Genomic DNA, 22674 nt, shown 5'->3' on the forward strand with positions numbered 1-22674 from the left:
ATTTGTCTTATGTATTCAGGCTTCAATCATCTCAGAATCAGAACCAGAAAAAGGTTTATTGCCAAGTTTGTTAAACACACACAGGGAATTTGTTGTGGTGATTGGTGCAATACAATATAAGAGCAAATATATAATGAAAAGAGAGAAAATGTACAAGCAAAAATGTACAACATGAGGTTTTTAAAGTGCCGGATATGAGTCTGTGCAAATCTGATCCCATTAATGACACCAAACAGGAGTCACTATTAGAATAAAATGCATTGGGAGAGCTTTGGCCATTCTCCATGTGTACAGCACACATACTCAACTCTGCTGCTCAACCCAAACATGCATTCTCTTCAAAAATGTGTCAGCATTTTAAGGGACATAAAACAAGAGTTTCCAATAATATATGATTTATTGCGAAGAAGCAGTGTTACAACAAAGTAATAAACCAACAAAAAGACATTTGTCCTTACTTTTTGTGCTACGTTTACACTCACCAGCCACATCATTAGGTACGCCTTACTTGTACTGGGTTGGACCTTTTTTTTGTCCTTCAGAACTGCTTTAGTTCTTAAGATTAGATTCAAGATAGATTCAACAAGGTGTAAGAGGCTTTTCCTCAGAGATTCTGGTCCAGATTGACACGGCAGCATCCTGCAGTCGCTGTAGATTTGTTATTTACACGTCTATTATGTGACTCTTGTTCCACCACATCCCAAAGATGCTCTGTTGGTGGTTGTGGAGGCCATGGATGTACAGTGGACTCATTGTCATGTTGAATAAATCAGTCTGAGTTGATTTCCGCTCTGAGACGTGGTGGATTATCCTGATGGAAATGGCCATTAGAGGATGGGTACACTGTGGCCATAAAGGGACGGACAGGGTCAGGGACAACAATCTGATCCACTGTGTTGTTCAAGTGGTATTCAGTTGGTATTAATGGGCCCAAAGTGTGCAAGGAAAATATCTCCCATCCTATAACACTGCCACCAAGGATAGACCCTTGGTTTTATGTTGTCGGCGCCAAATTCTGACCCTACCATCTGAATGTCCAAGCTAAAATCCAGACTCATTAGAACATGCAACACTTTCCAATCTTGTGTTGTACAATTTTGGTGAGACCTGTGTGAATTCTAGCCTCAGCTTCCTTGTGTTGGCTGACAGGAGCAGCACTCGTGTGGCTTTTTTGTTGTTGTAGCCCATCTGTTTTAAGGTTGGATGTGTTGTAATGGCATTCTTGGTAATAAATAGTAATTATTTAAGTTAGTATTTCCTTCCTGTCATCTCAAACCAGTCAGCCCATTCTCCTCTAACTCTGGCACCAATGAGGAATTTCCATCCAGATAGCTGCTGGTAATAACTGGTTATTTGCTTTTTTCCTGACCGTTCTCTGTAAACCCCATTAGATGAGCAGTTTCTGCCTGGCCACATCAACCATGCCATGTTCAAAATTTATTAAAGTCCTTTTCTTCCCCTCTGATGCTCGGTTTGAACTTCAGTAAGTTGTCTTGTCTCCAAGCCTTGCTGCCCTGAGTTCCTGCCATGAGCTTGCTTGATTTGCTATTTGTGCTAAGAAGCAACTGAACAGGCGTACTTAATACAGTGGCCGGTGAGTGTATGCACACATACTGTGAAAATGCGTATTAAAAAACAAACAAACCACAAACCTTTTCTTTTCAAAAGGCATGCTATATAAATTATGAAGTATAGGATGGTTTTGAAAATAATTTAGATGTGATTCTCAACAGAAAATGAAAACATAGTACATAGAACTGCTATGATATTAGACAGTTTCAGCTTGCGGTGATTAAAACTGTCAGCCTAAATGTGAACTGCACTTATTGCTTTAAACACTTTTCATGCTTTGGGGTTGTAGATAAATGTTCGATAGCAAATGCTTAATGTTTAGTTTATACCTGCAACAACTTGGGCCCGACTGAAAAAAATAGAATATAATGAAGGGTGCTTCTCACAACTAATAAGTTTAATGGGCCGCACTTTCAATAATATGGTTTGGTATAAAAAGAGCATCCCAGGGATGTTTGGGCAAATACTAGCTAAACAGCTAAAAATAATGTCTTATTATTTTATCTTTGAAATTTTTCAAAGAATTAGGAGATTTATAATTTTTTGCTGAGTGTTATATTTATATATATATGATGACAATAACATTGTTGTTGTTCTGATTTTGCACTCATTTGACAGTTTTCCTGCTTCCACTTTGATGTAGTAAAGACCGTAGGGTTCTGGCTCTCAGATGCTCCGGCCAGTGGAAAAGCTGGTTCTTTGTAGAACCTGTGGGGAACTGGCTCTAGCACCAATTTTGAGTTGGTTGAAAAAGCCCTAAAAGGCATTTAAAGTGCTTTACAAAGGCATTAAGATGCTGTTTGTTTAAAAAATCATGGATTTTTTTTATTTATCATAATAAAGGAGCAGCATTTAGATAGTGCAGCCATTTCTTTCCTAATTTATTTAATAATGCAATCTCCAGAGATGCAGTTAGAAGTTTGTGTATGTTGTATATAAGTGTATGTGTGTGTATATATATATATATATATATATATATATATATATATATATATATATATTACACACTTATGAAAAGGGAAAGGGGTAGAGAGAGAGAGTTGAAAAAAAATCTACTAGGGCCATTTCAGCACTAAAAGCTTGAAGGTTTGACTTTTATTTTTAATTTATCCCTTTTTATTTGATGTTGTCATTCCAATATCTAAAATTACGTCAGGATCGACCCCCTGATACCGATACCGGATTAGATAATTCCCATCTCAAGCGATCTCTCAGATTCCTCTGAAAAGATGACCATATGTCAAATAAACCCTCTGCTGATAGACATTCATCTTTTTGATTGCTCAAAACTGACATGTATATGTTACCTGACCCCATCAGATAGATTGCTAAATTGTTACAGAATAACTTGAATGGCGCTCATTCAGATATGGTACTAATGTATTTAGTGGCCACCAGATTAATGGGAAGCAGCGTGAACAGGATGGCGACTTCAGGAGACGTGGTCGTACAGTTCATCACTTAACAAATAATCTCAAACAAATGTATATAAATTAATATATGAAGCCCACTGCAACACTCGCATCAAGAAGACATCTGCTGCTCAGGCCCGTAGGCACAGGGACATAAACATTTACTAATGTTACTATTAGATGTGTTGCTTTGTTTTTAAGCAAGTCATCATTGTGTGGGAGGAAAAGAGTAATGGGTCTGTTTGTGCGGGTTGGGCGTTTTTACATGGGCATCTGTGATGAAAAAAATAGAGAGAGTCAAAGAGTTTAGTCATGTCCTACCAAGTTTTAATGGGCCCAGATTAGAATTTAAACAGTCTGAAAGCTCATACTGTTTCTTGTCCTTGGCTTTTGAGTCGGTCTTTGTACTTGAAGCCTGTATTTCGGTGTGAAAGCACCTTTTTGCTGTTACTATGCTCAACTAAAATGTCAGAGAATGAGTAACGGTTTTGGAAAACGGTGAATGTGGCACATGTAAAAGTTGTATTAGACTTTGAAGACATGTGTATTGTTGCTCTATGCAAACTGGAAGACAGTGTGAGCAGTCAGACGCCAGTGAGATCTGTTCCTCTGATTACTCTTCTTAACATGCCCTTCCTTCCCTCCCTTCCTCCTTCCTTCCCTTTTCTTTCAGCCAGTCCCATCATCTTCACATCTATCCTGAGCTGTGTCACCATAAACCCTCTAAACATTTCTAATCTAAACTGCTGTTTGTTTGTTTCTTTTGTGCTTCCTTTTCCCTTTTAATATTAGAAAACATTCCAACATCTAATATCGACTGCATCCCAAAGCTAGAAATAAAACTATCCGGACAGTAATTAGTGATTGAATCTGTTGGCTCAATCTTAGTATCAGGAGAAAATTGGATTTAAACCATTAATGTTTTTCTGCATCTTTTAATGATTCTTAAAGAGATAGTTGTTTGGTTTCTACCTTTGGGAGAATAATTCATGTGCCACTAACAATACTATCATCCAAGATGACAGCAGTAGTCTTTCCCCCTGAAACATATTCACTCATTGCATATCACTTACTATCTTAATATCCTTTCCTAATAACTTTAAATAATGGTTTAGTTGCAAGTTTTAGTTTGCTGTGCTTACTTTTACAGCCAGCGGGACTGCTAACATCTTACTTTGTCTTGCATACAGCGCTAACAGTGTTTTGGTTTTGGTTTTTTCCTCCCAAACCTTGCTAACAATCCAGTCTCCAAAGTCAGAGTGATGTAGGTTAACATTTGAAATTGGTCATGATCCCAATCAGAAGTGTCCCGTATGTGAAGCGTCTAGCGATGCTCTGAACTCTCAGCAGGACGGGCTTCCAGACGGGTATGCCAGGTTGGCTAGACACGGCACTTGGGAGGCTTTTTAATGCTTTATTATTCAAGCATGTCTGCGTTACACGACATGATGATGATGACTATTTGGCAGCTTGTCAGATTTATTCATTATAAGCGCCATAATAAAAATAAATGCATCTCTGCTCCAACTTATCTTGCAGTAAAGTATTTAAAATGTCACTAAGGACTTCTCAGGAATGCATTCTGTCCCGCGTGAGTCAATGTGAAGATAAATACGTCTCAGGGAGAAGGTTCAGATACATTTGCGCTTATTTAATTTTAACAATTTGAATGTTTGTTTTTATTGGAGACAAATGAATCCTCAAAATTAGATTTAATTGTTTTCATAAACAAAACATTATTTTGCATTACATATTAGTGCACATTTCAGTTACAACCAATATTTATAAGTAATAACTCAACAAGCCTCCTTTTTTTTTTTTTTTTTTTTTAGAAACCAGTATCATCAGTCTTAAGAAGTTTTTCTTCTCGAGTTTTGTCTGCCAGTATTTATTTTTTCCTTGGAAGAGATTTATTTCAGATCAGTATTTTCTCTCCATTGCTGGCTATTTGCAACCAAAATGTTACAACTACTGTGTTCTTGAGATAAACTCCCTCCAAATTCTTTCTCTCTTTTTTGGTCCAGAAGTGGTCATTGGCTAACATACTTGTATACTGCATGGAGGGGGCAATTAAACATAATTAACTACTTACTAAAGTAAAAGAGAAAAATAAGTTTGATATTTATCGAAGAGCACACTTCATTACCTGGGGCCCTTTTCTTCCTCAGTTTTTTTAAATTTTATGACGCTAGATTAGGGTAAACCTTCATTCATTTATTTCTTGTGGTCTGAATGCAAAGTTGTCAACTTTTTTTTGGGGGGGGGGGGGGTAGTTTTTGGGCTAAACTATTAATACAGTTTTGGTTTTAATAGATCAATTGAGTTGTAGAACTTCACAGAGGAGTATTCAGGTTTGCTTTTAAAGTTAAGGCTATGACAGGTGATTAGACGGGCCGGACCGGTTCTGTCACCTGTCTTTTGGATTGAAAAAAAACCTGCAGACTTTTATCTTCTCTTGGCTTTGATTGCACGTTTGTGGATTTGTTTTTCCTAATCTGTTCTCAAACTGTGATCCTGCATAAATATACTGAAATTTTAGCTCTGAAATATACTATACAGGAATTCCAATCTGAGTTTTGAATTTTTCATCTGTTATAAAAACAGCACAGGAAATACCTGCAATATTTAGCTCAGGTTTACTTACGGTAGTAAATTATGGTTGTAAAATGTAGTGACTTATGTGATTGGTAATTCACTCATTTTCTCTCTGTCTACTTTCCTTAACTTTTCTTTTTCTTTTGTGTTCCTTCTGCATGTTGGGGAGAAACTCAGCACATCAGACAATTGACCAGTTGTTACTGTTTGTAACCAACTCACTGAAAGTAGAGCTTTGTACATCCAGGTCATCATCCTGGCTCTGTATGTAGTGTCTTTACGCCAGCTTGCTGTGGAGCTGAAGAGCTGAACATCAACACTATTTACCAACAACACGTAATATATGTAACTGTAGCGTGTCAAGCATCAAGTCAAATTCCAATCTTCATAGTTAGCCTATAGTTTTTGAAGTAAAGATTGCTTACAGCCTTACCAATGTTTTAAAAATCCCAGTTTATTTAAGGGGACATGGCTTTAATGCTTTGCGTTGATAAAACATTGAACATTTTATCCTGTGGAAAATCTCTAAACAATATGACGCCACAGTGAGAGTGAGGATGGGCTGGCCGGATATTGATTTTCATATTTGACCTTGATACTCAATGTGTGTACACACTAAACGCCAAACTAACAATCCCCGTCAAAAAAGGAATAAAAAGTAGTAATCTTTGTTTTCTCTAAGCAGGTTCACGAAAAATAACTTTCATTTGGGCAAGAATGACCCTGAATGAAAAAAATCGATGACCTTATCAGCTGTGACTGTTTTGTTACTGGTTTGCTGTTGAAAAACTAAAGGCGAAAGTTCCCTTCCTCTTTTTGAGATGACAACAGCAGTTATGTGACTGTATGAATAACAAAAAACAACTTTTTAGATGGTGTACACGAATAATGACACTTTGCTGTAACCATCTGAAATTCAGGGAAACTATATGAATCATGTGCTGAAAAGTGGTGGTGAAAGTACAAGGTAATCAATTCCTCTGGTAATGGCTAAGAACACTGTTCATGCTGATGGTACAAACCAAGGAGGAAGGAAGGGTGCATTACAAAAACATTAACATGTGCAATCAATCACGATGCAAGTCCTTATTCATTAACACACAAAAACAGTGACCAAGGGCTGGATTGAGCTGAAGAATTTTACAGGAAAAAAAAAAGACTGACTGATGACCCATGTAATAGATACTTATAAAGTATGTTATCATTTGGATCCAAAATCACCCCTTACTTACAACATAGTGCACTTCATAAGGTGGTCGGCATTATATCTTTTTGTATACCGGTATTGCACAAGTGCATTAGCTGCTTGAGACAACCACATGCAAAATGTTAGTAAAATCTGAAAGTAATTTCTGCTACAAACCTCCACACCACAGTAACTCTTGAGTATTTGTAATACTCCACAGTTAATTGGAGGGGGGGTGATTTTAGACACAACCTGTGACCTCAGTGCTGGTTATTAAAGCAGCGTGTTAATGCAGCCGCCATGTTGGTCAGGGCAAAGCCTCGCCTCCTAAAGCATGAAGGTCTATGAATACAATACATATCCTCTTCTTAAAAAACACATTAGGTCACATGATATGAACTAAAGCAATACTCAGTAAAGCACAGTATTTTTTCTTACGTCTGTACTTTCAAGAATAAAGGGGGATTTACATTTTAAGTTGCATAATGAAAACAGTATATGTATATGAATAGCATATGTAGGTTTGTGCAGTTTCTATGCAACTGTACTTGTAAGTTGTGTTAACTATTACACGTAATTCTTTAGAAAATAATGAAATTGCAACATCAGTACTGAGACAGATCATACTGACATCTCATTAAACATCATCTAAGTTGAAAATTAAAAGGACATATGTTTATTTTTAAACTAATTAACTAACTAATTAATACTTCATAATTCATACTACTAATCTTTTCTTTAAAAAAATACTACAGAAATGAGAACTCAAAAATCTAACAAGCACTGTGACATTAGGCAGATTTAATGTATTTTCATAATGTATAAAAGTGGATAGTCTTTCAAAATACAAGAAAGGAAAACATTTTCCTCAAAATGGTAGATTGTTTAATTTATTTTTCATTTCCAGTGCAACATTTGAGTCCCAGAGCAGAAGTCTAAGGATGAACCCACAAGTCAAACAGCGGCTCTTAAGACATTTCACATGACAAGTTCCAGCATATATACAAATATTTATCTCTGCTCATATTCTACATAAACCAAGTAGAATTATAATTGGCGCCGTAGGCCTTTATCAGCTCAAAGGGCTCAGTATTTTGCACCAACACTAATCCACGCATTTAATCCTTCCTCCTGCCATTTCATCACCAGGCTAAACCTAGTTCGGGCTAAACTTTACTTAGCCTGGGGTAAACCAGCATTGCTGGAAACTATGCAAAGAATCATCGACTCGTGTTGCTGCACATCCATGGAGCTACAACACGATAAACTGTATTACAGCGTCAGAAGTGCCCGTTTCTCTTACAGTTACTAGGCAACCACCGTGAAGCACAAACGTGGAGCGCTATTGCAACCAGTAAAAACTGCAGGGGCCCAACTTTTGTCTAAAATATTTTGTGTGAGGCGCTAGTTTCCTCCAGCCACAGTGCCAGCCATATTATCTTTTTTCCACGCTCTCAAAATGGATGTTATATTTTCAGTGTTTCCGTGCGTTGGTGTGGATAAATACATTTTGTGTTGCTTTCAAGAACGGCGTGCGTCAGTTCAATTGTTAATGTGATAAAATGTTTCCGCAGCATGTCTCTTTTGTGTGTGTGTGTGTGTGTGCGTGTGTGTGTTGAAAAGACGTGCCCAAAGGGTTTTCCCTGTGTAAAATATTAGATCTGTGGAAAACACCTGAATGACACCAGTTGTTTTCAGACTTGTGTGTGGATGTTTGTGAATGTGTGTGTGTGTGTGTGTGTTGCCCATTGATCAGTTTGTCTGGGTGGGCTCTTTGTTTTGATTTCTTCTCTTCTTCTCTCCGTTCCAATGCTTCCCCCCTCTCCTATGCAGCAAGGACAAGTTTGGAAGGTTTGCAAAATTTATCACCTTCCACTGATGAAACCCCTCCCCTTCACCTTCCCTCAGACGCCTCCTCTTCCTCCTCTTCCTCCTCTTCCTCCTCCCCTCTCCCGACCTCTTCCTGGCTACCTGTACTGATTTGTTGCTCCTCTCCCTCGTACTTCACTCCTTTCCATGTCTGAATCTGTAACGCTGAGAGTAAGGCTGGACTCCATTCATCGTCAGTTTTACCAACCTGCTCTGCAGATTCAGTGTATTTATTCATTTATTCACATTACAGCATTAACATAAACATTTTTTTTTCCTTGTCTGCAAAGCAAACATTTTTTTTGTCACTGCCAGTAACGTCTAACAATTAAAAGGTGGTTACATTTCCACCTGTGGAATTGGCATTTAAATATAAAATGTTTGGCTTAATTTGTGTAGCTATTATATACATACATTGTTTTTAGCAAGATATAACTTTTTTAAATTCTTTAACTACCATTGTAGTCAAAGCAATACTGAACAAGGATATCCTGACTGGCAGCAAGGACACGTCAGAGGTAATGACAACACAGGGCTCTGTGGATGCTGCAAAACAAGAACGCTCCTGTTTTAAAAAACTAACTGCTTCATATTCTCATTAGGACCAAAACTGACAGTTTAATTTAGTTTTGCAACCATTTTTAGAACTGCAACTTTACAACTTTTTGTTTGTCCATGGCCTTTTTATTGGTCTGTGGGTTTCAGACATGTGACAAACACATTGGTCCTGTCTTAATGTAAGATGATGGAGATACTGGTCCCATTCTTTTATATTTCTGCAGCATGAACCAGAATGAAGGGTTGGCAGGTGACCATGGAGGAATACGTCTATTAAAACTATTACGCATGACCTGATCAATACAACTCAAGTGCACCCAACTGCATTGTAACGTGAATCTTCTTGTTTCACACTCTGTTGATTTTCTGGAGGTCATGATTCTTTATTATAAACTTAATAATAATAGTAATAATTTTAGCATTGCATTAAGTCAGCTTTGTGGAAAGTCAACAAGTGTGCAAAAGTAAAATATTTGTTCGTATAGTTGAGTCATTTAAAAAAAAATTGCGGCGAAATAAAACAACTAAATAAATGGCCAATAATGTTGAGGAAACTAAAGGAAAAAGTGTTTTTTCTGTCACTCAGCACTCCAGGAATTCAAGTCAGCATTTATAGGTTTTTTGTTTTTTATAATTTACTACTCATATGGAGAACCATACGTGATGAAACTGTTGTAAAAGACTTAGCAGTTCACTGATTGGTCCAGATAACAACAGTATTCAGTAGCTGAGCTTTTACTGCAGTCAACGATGCAGCCAAAACTTGCCTTCACTTAAGATGGAACTGGCTAGAATTCCTGGTGAATTTCTTGCCACTCCATGCTGATTAGTTTTTTGTTTTATTTAAAAAAAAAAAAAAGTAATTCAAACAGTTTCTGAAACAAACAACTTCTTAACACTCTGGTCTTTAGTTGCAACTGGCTCACACCCTTCCTCAACAGTATTCTAATGTTATTAGTACAGCAGATGAACAGCAAGTCAGCTTTGCCAAAAAGTAAAATCTAATTTGTGAAAAAGTTTGTAATTATAAAACGCTAATTCTGATTGATAAGTGAACTTGATTTGCAAATAAAAACACTATAATGTAATCTTTCACAATTCCTGTGTTATTGTGTTACGCTAATTTAAAGTTGCCAATCACAACCAGAGTTATAATAGTTGGCAATTTCTTTTTTTTTCATTTCTAAATGTCTTTGATTTATTTTAGTTTAGCTTTAGGTAGTTTAATGAGTGCATCAGTAGTTTAATTGGGTTTTAGTTCAGAAAAATTGGTTAGTTTTAGTTTTTGAGGTAATGACTCAGATATTTACAACTAAAATCTAGAATGAAACAATCAAGAATGTCCTTCAGTAAAAAAAAAATCCTTTCATTCTTTATTTTGAGACATTAGAATTAAAAAAAAACAACAAATTATAACAATGAGGCCACAAACATGAAAAAAGCAAGGCACAAGATGAAAACAAAGTGAATATTATCTGCAATTGTATTCCGTTAGTTACCTTTGTATTGTTCATTTTAGTTTTATAAAAATCTTGTTTTTATTTTTATTTCAGTTAAGATTATGTTTTCACTCTTAGTTTTAATTTTAAACTTAACTATAATAACTTTGGTCACATTTTATGCTTAGTATAGGCCATAAGGTGAAGGTTTCCAGTTACACACAGCACAGTACAATTTCAGATTTATACCTTTTTTCTTTTTTTAAGAAATCAATCGTGCTGATATCTTTAACGTTACTCTGAGTTTACCTCCAAAATCAATTGTTTGGCCTTTCATTATATATTTATTTATTTATTTATTTATTTATGTTGAAGTCCCAACATTGGTTCCAAAGTATTTAAGTAGGGAACAAGTACAATAAAGTGGCCGAGTGCCAAACAGTGAGTGAAGACACTCACAGTGTTGCCAGTGGGCGGTCCAGGCATCCAGCCAGCTCTGAGCAGGTTTTAGTGCTTCTCAAGTGGTTCTGTTTTTAATCACATGAGACCGTCCATTCTTCAGCGCTCTCTTCTCTCTTCCTGACAGTTAATCCCTCCTTGTGAAAACGAGAGGGTTCACACTGTGAGAAAATGACAGATAAAAATGGGTTTCCCTCAGGGAGGGGGTTTGCGGCAGACTCAAATATCGCATCCAGTAATTAGCAGTGGTAATTAGTTTGTAGTTGCATGTTTCCCTGGCCTGCCATCATGTATGCCGTGGTCTTCTGCCACATGTCAGTCAGTGTGGAGACCCTCAGAGAGATCAGCTGGTTATTGCTACCCGGAGTGTTGAAGTGATGGTGGAGGTGAAGCTGAGGTCTGGTCGGGTATCCAGGCAACCGCCCCTCACTCCTCCCTGACCACTAATGGTTTTCAGCTTACTGTCATGCCCTCTCCCCTCATTCACTGCACCTTCCTTTCATTCATCCCCCCGTCAGCCCTCACCCGACCCCAGCCAGCTTACTGACGCCCTACTGAACCATCCCACACCGTAGAACATGATTTAATAGATGCCATTAGTTCTCCAGATGATAAGCAGCTCTGTGTTTGTGATTTGCTGCTGAAAGTAAAATGAGTAATAACAGTTTATTAAACACTATAGTTAGGACCTAATGAACTAACAAAATACTGAACTGGTGTGGCTTTAGCTAGAAAAGGGTCATCCAGGTCTCCTCTGTACTTTAGAGACAACTATAGTACTTTATTCAAGTTTGTTTTAGCCCATCAGTGATAATTCATGTATAAAAAACTGTACACTCTAAACATTATTCAAAGGAAATCTGATTAAATGTTAGTAAAAGACTTAATGCCTTGAGGTTTTCATTGAAACCATGTCAGTATAACCTGTAATATAATTTTGAGGAAGAGGAAGTGACTGTTTAATATTTAACTTGTCAGGTGCTGTAGCATCACATTCAGACTAGGAACCACAAATTATTTATTTATTGGTAGTTCCTCACATTATAGAAAACGTGTATATTATCAGCTCATATGTGAATATTACAGATTTTTTTTCTCTTAACCACTGTTTGAAAACCCCTAAAAGTACTTCAGTAGGGTGAGAATTATTAAGTGTTTTTTTTTCCAGATTGATTAAAAAAAAAAACCCAACAACAACTATTAAACAAACTAATTAAATCACAAATCGTCCCCCCAGGTCTACTTGGTAAACAGATAATTTTTTCTCTAATTAGATGGTTATAGAGTCATAGTGTCCTAAGGCAGATTGTTGCGGTACCTGCAGCTCATAAAAGGAAAACAGTAGTTATCTTTAGTTTTGAGTTTGGGCTAAATCACGGCCAACTACCTCATACATGTCTCTGTTGCATAGTAATGGGATCATGTTTTTCTTCTCCACAGTTTCCCGGCGTGAGTCAGAGGGTAACTACATTTTAGCGGCTCACATGGAGCCGAGTGTATTTTGTAGGGCAGGATAGCGATGTTGTCGTCAGAGGAGTGCAGCGTTAGCAGAACAGCAAGGCTCGTGTGGTTGCAGTTGCACACAATTGCATCTTGATTCCTTGTTACTCATTAAAATTCAGTCTCCCTCTTGAACAAAAATTGGATTTTCTTTGGCCCAAAGCTGTCACTAAAACACCTAGAGACATTGATCATGAGCATCGTTGGCTGTTGACGTTGGAGATCTGATCAGGCCCGAGAGAAATTGGGGAAAAAAAAGAACAAGGAAACAAGCTGAGACGCAAGGTCTCTGTCATTTATTGAAAACCACGTCAGTGTTGTGTGCTTTGCTTTTTCTTCCGTGTCTAGATGCTCCATAGTGTCCGAGTGATTTGTGCCTTAGATTCTGCAGTGGTGACTGTGTTGCAGACACTTTTAGAGCTGGACAAGCCAGCTGCTGCTTTTGCAGCTGGTTAACCGGCTCAGCTAAAAGACGTAAAAGTAGCAGGTACGATGCAGAGACTGTGTTGGTTTGTGTTGTTGTGGATCTCCTTATTCCTATCCCGTTCATTTTTCTAGTCTATTAATCCTGTTTAACACTTGCACCAGTTTCCACGCCATATTGACTTATAGCCGAGTGCAAAATGCCTGCAGCTAAGATTAGTTTCCTTATAAAATCCAGCAAAACAGCAACATCAACATTAGCAGTGAAATAATTTGTTTAACTTAGTCTATACATTAAAAAGTGATGTTTTTATTTGCAGTGATGTTGGTATCTGTTTCCTACTCTGTACCACTCACTGCACTCTATTTTTCCACAACCGTAGATGTTACTGCGGTGTTATATTCATTCAGTTTTTAGTGTTTTAAGCCACGTGAAATATGTCAGCCGCTACATGTCGGGGAAAGCTTACCCTATGATCTAGCATATGCAGGTTTTAATTCACATGGTTAATCGTATATGTTTAAGAGCCATATAAACTGAAATCCAGGTTCATGGTCGGGGTATTGGGTCTAGGATAATGGAGCTTTTTTAGCAGAGATTTGTTTTTCCAGGTAAAAACATGCAAACATTGGATTTGCCGTATAGTTGTGTCTTGTTGATTTCATATATCGTCCCATTTTAAAATTTAATGGCCTTTCTAAATAGAGATTTCTTCCACTTTTTCCACTTATATTGGTGTTGGCAGCCAAAACAAACGTTGCACACTGACCTTGTCCATGACACATGCATGTAACACGGCTTCCTCACCATTCACGACCGCACTACCCATAATGCATGAGCTGTTGCTTCCTGCCAGACTAAGAGCAGTCAGATACTGCAACACCTGTGGAAGAGGGGATTATTTTGATGCGGTGCATAAAACCAGCCATGCAGGTGTAGGGAAATAATTAAACTACCTTGCTTAAAATTCTGCTCATGTATGTAGATGACAGGAAACACTGACAAAGGAGTTTACCTCCGACCTCCATATAAGTGTCTCTCTTTCTGCCTCGTTGCCTTTTCTCATCTCAAATTCTTTTCTCATGTTTTCCATCCCCCTCTTTCTGCCCTTTGTTCTCTTTTTTCTTCTTTAATATTTATCTGTCTCGATTCATTCAACCCCTTCTTGTCTTCCCCCCGTACAGGACTGTGTCTACCATGTAAGAGAGACATTCAGACACAGTTTGAAGCTGAAGCTTTCTCGTTATCTGGAAGACGTTCAGTGGTTCTCAGCCTCAGTGTTGTGGATAATATTTTTTTTGCAAACTTTTGATTGTTTATAATGGATCTTCAATTAAATTTAGCACCGTGGATTATTTAAAATGTATTTATGGCACATCGGACGGTGGTGCAGAATATCTGCATCAATTAGAGATGCACCGATCATTGAGACAAACTGACAGGTGGAGTTGGAAACCAGGCACTTTAATTCACTAAGACTTTACCAAAGAGCTGCAGGCTTTCAATCCACACACCCGCTAACACATTAAGGTACAAATTCTTCCCTTTTGTTATTATACACAAGTCATAAGTACAAGGGGAACCTCGGGACACATTTTCAACGGTGCAATAAGTTTCCAAGTAGGAAAACTGCATCTCAATGTTGAAAAATTTGAGCCCGTAAGGTCAGTAGCTCATAAACAACACTGTGAAAAGACAACGGTGCATAGTTCCTATTATACCAAGGCAGATGGTGAGCTACAAATTAAATTTTATTTAAAAAGAAAAAAAAAGAGATTCTCCTGGTACCAAACATTGTTGCATTATTACAAACAGAATAACAGTTTTCTCAGAGAAAAGGTTACAAAGGTGTTTGCTGTCATACTGAATAGAAATGAGCTCAGGAAAGAATCGGTGCATCTCTAATCAAAGGTAACCGAGGGTGATGTTCATGGCGTGTTTTTCTTAATTAGTCATCAGTCCAAAACCCGAAAATTGACCATATTTAAAATGTTAGACTAAGAAAGATTGCAGAGATGCTGGAACCAGCAGGTAACTCCAGCTGTCTCTTCAATGTTTCTCCACAGCTCTGGAGCTGAGAACCACAGATCAGTTCAGGCTCTTGCTGGGTCTTTTACAGCCCAATCTGGTTTATCCAAACTTGAAACTCAAAAGTAAAACTTAATTCAGCAGCTTTGAAAAGCTTTTCTGTTAACTATACCGTACTAAGTGCATCTAAGTTATAACTTAGACTGCACATGTCATCACATCAAGTTTGTGTTCATTCTCACGTCTATGCCTCTCCTCTGAAAACTGTCACTTAATGACATTGGCATTGTGTTTATTTCACCCCAAAGCCTGGGATAAACCAGATTTCTCTGTAAGGGCCCAACGTGTCCCTGGTGACCACACATGTGCCGTGCGTGGTTACAAGGAGAGATGAAAGCTCAGGTGTTTGAGTAGAAGCAGTGCAGGTGCTGCATCCTTGGTTCTGTCCCTCCTCATCTCCCGTTCTCCTCTCCTTTCCAGGCGTGCGGCGATCCCAAGGCTAAGCCCTCCTATCTTGTTGACAAGAACCTGGAGTCTGCTGTTAAATTTATTGTTAGGAAGTTTCCTGCCGTGGAGACGCGCAATAATAACGTAAGTGGTTCTGCATGTGTCTCTACAGTCTTATGTTTTTTGAATGTTTTGTGGTATGACAAAGAATGAGTTTCCCTGTGTGTTTGTAACTGCACATTTCAATTGTAACAGCATATTTATATTTCTGCTAGAGATTAAAACCCATCCGTTTATGATCATCACTGACATTTTTTTTAAATGACTTAAACAATGTTTCAAGCTGCTGCTAACTAAAGTTTCATTCCAAACTCACCTAAGTTACCGTACTTTATGAGTTTAATGAGAAGATAAAGCAAAAGCTAAATTACTTGCATAATGGCAACATCACGTTTTACAAAGGCACCTCAATAACGGGTTATAATAAATGTAAACTGATTAGGCACACCAATTATCTGTATTCCCTTCACACTTCACTCATATAGCGGTTTGTTTGTTTATTTGGTTGTGATGGAGTAACTTATTCTCTTCGTCCAGTTGCTAGAATTACCACTTGGCTGAATTGAATATTGTTGCATTAACCTGAGTGACCCAGGAAATCTGGTTGTATTTACGTGTCACTGTTTAAAGTATTCAATTCACTCAGGTCCTTACGTTGAGTCATTTATTTTGTTTATGGACTGCTAACATTTCAAAATACTAACTGAGCAGTGGTTAGTCTTTGCCCCCCAAATAGAAGGTCACCTAATCAATCTCCTGTAGAGCTCCACATTATATAAAATTATTTATCACTTCTGCAGTATCAACTTGTGCAACATTGCAAGACACAAAAAGAATATTGTTTGTGATTGCCTGTATATATAATGTATGTATGTTGTGTTTTTAAATGCCATGCATTTACATTTTTAGATAAAACCTAATTTACCTGGACAGGTTTGAGTGTTGTGATAACAAACGGAAAGGAGACAAATTAGGACGAACCTGTGCAAAAACATCAGGCGTCACTTTTAGCCGCAAAGCAGGAAGACACTGACGTCAAATACTGAAATATTTTTCTGCCATTAATATTACCATCACAATTTTCAACCATGAAATTGCATATCGCGCAATTTCCAGATACATCTCGTGGCACTAACCTCCAGCCTCGCCACGTGTCGAGGTGTCTGGTCAGGAAACTGAACCCCACTTTGCCCCTTTTGCTCCAACTGCTCATAGTGCACCTCTAAATCCTGAAGTACCCCAAATTAAGATGCAGAATATGTTGATCTATTGTGACAATGTGCACGAAGGGAAGAGGGGGGCAGTATTGTTTAATAATGACTGTATTTTTATGGTACAGGAGGTTTCATCTGACCACATGTTGCAGCAAATGTCCAGTAGAATCCACAGATTCCATCCTCCGCCTTATGAGAAACTCAGTTCTTGATTTCGCTATTTCTGTGACATTAAAGAAACTTTTAGGATTGAATTTTGGATTTCTGGAGCTGCATTAGTTTTTTTTTTTTTTTTTTTTTTTTTTTCATTTTGTTCAATTGTTTTTTGTTCACTTGAATTAATAATAAATGGAAAACTGATATCAGTTTATTAGATGTGGTTTGCATGTTTGTATAAGAAAATAATTTTTTTTAAATTTAAGTGTCTCTTGGTGTGTGTGTGTGTGTGTGTGTGTGTGTGTGTGTGTGTGTGTGTGTGTGTGTGTGTGTGTGTGTGTGTGTGTGTGTGTGTGTGTGTGTGTGTGTGTGTGTGTGTGTGTGTGTGTGTGTGTGTGTGTGTGTGTGTGTGTGTGTGTGTGTGCGTATATGTGTTAATTGGACTAAAACGTTGTCATTGCTCATCAAAGTTTCTTTCAGCTAAGCCCGTAGCCTCGGCTCATGTGTTTAATGTGAGTGCGTGTGTGTGTGTTTGTGTGTGCGTGGCGTGAACTGCTTTATTCAGTATAACTGTGCAATAATTGTGTCTTATGTTATTTTTCTGCTTTGTTTCTGTGTTTGTTTGTGTTCTGCATGCTAAACTTGGCTTATTCCGGACTTGTGCTTTTTGGTAAGTTTTTTTGTACGTAACTTTTTTCTCTTTTAGTTCTTGTACTTAAGTTCTGTAGTAATGTAATTATCGTGTACCCGTCTTTATTTTAAAGCTGTTTTTGGAGTGTGGTCCGCTTTGCTTTGCTTTGCTTCGCTGGCTACATTTTAACTTCGTCTCCTCCATCCACTGAGTGACTGGTGAGCTGGTGAATGAGCCGGTTTGGTGGCTGGTTTACTGCTACGTGGTTACGTCACTTATTGGCCATCCAGCTGACACTTAGGTGACCCGCCGACTGCCTGCAGTGAGGAGTTTTAAAGAACAGATCCACACATTGGTCTTTTCAAATTACAAAACACCTGGCCAAACTATCACAGGACTGAATATTTTAAAAAAAACAAAGATTATTTGACTTTTGCTCCACCTCAGGTCAGGTAACAGCACGTTTAGCTCCTCACTGCAGCAGTAATGTGTCACGCATTCAACATTGGCCATTTCTCCCTCTTTTTTTCCCTCTTAAACTGATAGACTCTCGCTAGTTTTAAGCTTCAGTTCTGATCTCAAATGAGTGGGGTTAACTTTACATGCAGCATGCTTCCCTTTTGGAAATTCAGACATTCTCATTTCTTTTGCACATGCTGCCTCTCATTAAAAGATTGGTGCCTCAATCTTTTGAAACTAAACCCATCTTTTTGTTTGGGTTTTGAATGAACAGCTAGACCAGATAATACTCTTTACTTGAATTGCTTTACTCCTGTTTCGCTTCTTTACCCCAAAAGACAATAAGCTCCAAAAGGCTGAAATTAAACATGGTTGCTCAGAAAAGGAAGAAAAAAAATATTAATTCATGAGTTATCTAATTAATGTCAAGTGTCCCATCAGAAAGTTAAATGAGAAAAAATTTAAATACAGTTGATGTAAGAAATAGATGAAGTTTTAGTAGCGTCGCTATCACTGGATTATTTAGGAGCTATACGTGACTTTTATCAGCTTGCTATTCAGCTGGTCGAACATAAGAGACTTTAATTAAAGTGAAACAAGTTCAGATAATCTTTGCAGATGCCTGAAGGGACACTTTATAATGAGGACTGCAGAGGCTGAGTTGGAAGGGCTTTGCATTTGTTTCTCCTTTCAGTTTAGAAAAAAAGTCATCACTTCCTGAATGAAGTGGACAAGCTGTGGGACTCTGAGCTGAAACAGGAGATGAACTGAATATTCCATCATCCAAATAAAGTTAAATTCAAACTACACTGAGATGAAAGGATAGTGGACTTTTAAAGCCAGATAACTCTCATGGAAAGCTGGAGTGGTTAAAGCATCCATAACATCCCTATCTTGATTGGTAAGACGTGTTTCTGCCGTGTTTACAGCAACAGCTGGCTCAGCTGCAGAAGGAGAAGTCGGAGATTCTGAAGAACCTGGCTCTTTACTATTTTACCTTCGTGGATGTCATGGAGTTCAAGGTGCGAGAAGAAGACAAGCACACTCAGGAGTATTCTTGAAAGATTTTTTTTACGTTTTAAGATAGTGATTAACACATTTCTACTGACTCTTCCTCCAACAGGACCATGTGTGTGAGCTGCTGAACACTATCGACGCCTGTCAGGTCTTCTTTGACATTGTAAGCTAAGTTTTTGTCTGCCAGGACGAAGAAAAGTTTCTGTTTTTTCTCTCCCCCTCTCCCTTGATCAGTATTTCTAATAAGAAAAGTAGTTTAAATGTCCAGAAATGACACAGATCTCTGAATATAGTTGATTTTAACATTCTTTCCTTGTAGACGGTAAACTTTGACCTGACCAAGAACTACCTGGACCTGGTGGTGACGTACACTACTCTGATGATAATCCTTTCTCGCATTGAGGAGAGGAAAGCCATTATTGGACTTTACAACTACGCCCACGAGATGACACACGGAGCCAGGTGATTGAACGTGATGCAGAAGCTGAGGAGATGCGGGAGCAGCCGCAGTCCGGCGCCGTAAAAGCCCTAGACAATGATAAATGCTGCAGTATCTGGTATTAATCACAAGAGATATCGACTCCTACCCAGTAAATGATAAATCCAATGGCCTCTTTGTCAATAAAAAAGTGAACAAATTAGTTTTTCAATAAAGAAATGTGCCATAAAATGATTGAAATAGGACGATAAATTAAACCCAAAATGAATGAAGTAAGAATTTGGGGAGAAATGTCCCCGTAAGTGTAACTTTTAAAGTAAAAACATTGTGTTATTGAACTGTCTTCTGACCATATTACTTTAAAAACAATACGTGGGTCAGCATCTACTGCAGTGGCTTTGGGTGTCAGGCTTTTATTTCTAATTCTCACTGTTTATGAATTGACCTGATAACAGCTGGGAATGGGCGTAGTGGAGCAAACTCAGCCTCCTTTTTACACATTTGAAATGTTTAGCATCTGCAAAGGGATGGGCAGCTGTTTAACTTATAAAAAGGAAGAGTAATTAATACATATTTTAAAAGTAGAGCTCAGAAAACTGACCACAGGAGCAGAGACGAGCCTGTTGGTGAAGATGAGGGCTCTCATCAGGTCTGGGTGGAGTTTCTCCCAAAGCTTGGTTTACTGGTGATTCTTTATTAGCTGTAGATGTGAAAGTACTCTGTTGTTGACACTTATCCAATATTCATCCTGCCACTCAGGCAACCCTGAATGGGAGGAAGTAGGAATATAAAATTGATGGATTTAGCTTTACAGGCACCATATCAAATTGAACTGGACAGAAACCCCTCTGTTCCCAGCAGAGCTTTTATTGTGAAAGGTAGCAGAGTCGGCTGATATAAAGTGCTTCAGAATGAATGAATCAAACAGTACCGTGATAGGATAGTATGCACCCTAACAAATGCTTAATTGTATAAACAAAATGTTAAAAAAAAATGCATTTTTACAGTTTTCTGTTCTGTTTTTACATTTTTACTGTGCCGTTCTGTGTTTCAGTGACAGGGAATACCCCAGGTTGGGCCAGATGATTGTGGATTATGAGAACCCTTTGAAGAAGATGATGGAGGAGTTTGTTCCACATGGAAAGGTAAAGCCACTTCTTGAATTAGCTGATGACTTTCAGGGTTTTGTTGTTTGTTTGTTGTTGTTTATTGTAGGGGGGAATAGCTCTTTTGTTTGCATTTTTATGATACACATTTCCTTCAAATTAATGTGTATCATATTAAAAGACATGCATGGCTGGATTTTGCTCATTACTTTGCACAGACTCGTGTGTGTGATGATCCAATAGAAGGGGAGTTATGGTGGTTGATTTGTCACTCACTGCCGTGGTGAGCTGCTCCGCTCACACTCCCTTCTCTCCTGTCCTGCAGTCTCTTTCAGACGCGTTGATCAGCCTTCAGATGGTCTATCCCAGGAGAAATCTGTCGGCTGACCAGTGGAGGAACGCCCAGCTGCTCTCTCTCATCTCAGCTCCTTCCACGATGCTCAACCCCGCCCAGTCAGACACTGTTAGTACCATCACTCTTTCACTGAGATGTCTGAAATAAATTGCTCAGAACCGTCGCCAAATCTTGCCATTTTATCCAAACCTATTTTTGTTCCTTCTTCAAGATTCTGACATTTTCCTTTTAATTTTGCTTTTTAAATTAGCTCTATTTTTTTTATGTAAATGCAACTGAAAAAAGCAAAGCGTTTAAAGCCCCATCTGTTGAGTCACGTCCTCCGTCCCTCTCTGCAGATGCCTTGTGAATACCTGTCACTGGACGCAATGGAGAAGTGGATCGTGTGTAAGTGCTGTGAAACCAGGCTTAAGCCGTATGGATCTGATTGATTCCCAGCTGATCAAAAGGCTTTTTCCTTAAACCCGGTTTTTCCCCTCTGTCCTCTCTGCAGTCGGTTTCATTCTGTGTCACGCGGCGCTGAACAGCGACGCAGCAGCACTGTCTTTGTGGAAGTTGGCTCTGCAGAGCTCCACCTGTCTCTGCCTGTTCAGGGACGAAGTCTTTCACATCCACAAGGCGGCTGAAGACCTGTTTGTGAACATCAGAGGGTAGGACCTAGGGCTGGGGATCGATTCAAATGTCAAGAATCGATTCGATTCCGATTCTTAAGATTCAGAATCGATTATCAAGATTTGATTCGATCCGATATTGATTTGGGTTAGTGTTATTAAAACTGTTTTTTGAGCTGTTGCATGAATTATATGACTGTAGTTATGCAAAATATTACTACTAGTATTATATTGAGATTCAACAGCAAGTATTGCAGCTAATGATGCTGTAAGGACCAATCAGCCCCCAGAATGCTGATAGAACTGCTTTCAGAAACATCGTGGGTCAGAATTACCAAACAGATCCAGGGAGGAAACAGAGACGGTTGAAATCGGTTTTATTTTTTCCCACATTACGTTTTTATTTGTTCCATTTTCGGTCTATTTTGGTTTTTAATTTTTGAGCATTTGGTTTTTAGCATTTTTTGCAAATGTAACCCCAAGACAGTATATAAAGTAATGAAATATAGACAATTTATGCAATTATAACCTAACACTTTAATGTTTTCGTACCGTAAACATATTTAAAGGCAAAATCGATCTCTAGACATATGAATCGATTTTTAGGAATTAATATGAGAATTGATTTAAAATTGGGAAATCAATTTTTTCAACACAGGCCTAGTCGGACCTACTGATGCCGTTTAAAGAGGCCGTATCACGGAGCGTTCCACCCAACTCATGCTGATATTTGGCAGTACAGACGGGCAAAGACCAGCGATTTCAAGGAGAGAGCTTTTTGCCACAGGCAGAGCTCAGTTAGTCTTTGCTCAGTTGGGTGATTCTGATTGGATGAATTCCTCTAGTAGCCCTTGCTTTATCTAGTTCATGGTTTTAAAAGGAAATCTACTCTATTTTATCCAGACAGAACCAGGCATCTTTCAACCTGGGGTCTGTGAGACTAAGATATGTTTCCTGTGCATTAAGTGAAGATGCCCTGCTGTAACGTTTGCTCTCATTGTTTTTGGAGCCTGTCGTCATCATTCATCGTTGTGAATAAGTCAGGAAACATGGAAAAGCTTAACATGGCCTCCTTTTAGCTGCTGTGAAAGCGGTTATTCCGCAGTTATGTATCTCTTTTGATGCCCCCGTCCTTCT

The 22674-nt window shown here is 38.3% G+C and overlaps 1 protein-coding gene across 4 annotated transcripts in view; it reads left to right on the forward strand.

Annotated features, from left to right (window-relative positions):
• The window catches only part of nckap1 (NCK-associated protein 1), a 44496-nt gene that overhangs the window by 2040 nt on the left and 19782 nt on the right, over positions 1–22674 (forward strand). Inside the window, exons 2-10 of one of the 4 annotated variants that reach the window (XM_061746147.1) lie at positions 8599–8616; positions 15523–15633; positions 18939–19031; positions 19133–19189; positions 19346–19488; positions 20520–20610; positions 20897–21034; positions 21265–21313; positions 21420–21576. In XM_061746147.1, the coding sequence (XP_061602131.1) occupies positions 8599–8616; positions 15523–15633; positions 18939–19031; positions 19133–19189; positions 19346–19488; positions 20520–20610; positions 20897–21034; positions 21265–21313; positions 21420–21576 (857 nt within the window). The remainder of the gene's footprint in view (positions 1–8598; positions 8617–15522; positions 15634–18938; positions 19032–19132; positions 19190–19345; positions 19489–20519; positions 20611–20896; positions 21035–21264; positions 21314–21419; positions 21577–22674) is intronic. The other 3 variants (XM_061746148.1, XM_061746149.1, XM_061746150.1) reach the window with 3 other exon arrangements.

This window comes from Cololabis saira, chromosome 17, assembly GCF_033807715.1.
Source record: "Cololabis saira isolate AMF1-May2022 chromosome 17, fColSai1.1, whole genome shotgun sequence".
In the NCBI taxonomy this organism is placed as follows: Eukaryota; Metazoa; Chordata; class Actinopteri; order Beloniformes; family Belonidae; genus Cololabis; species Cololabis saira.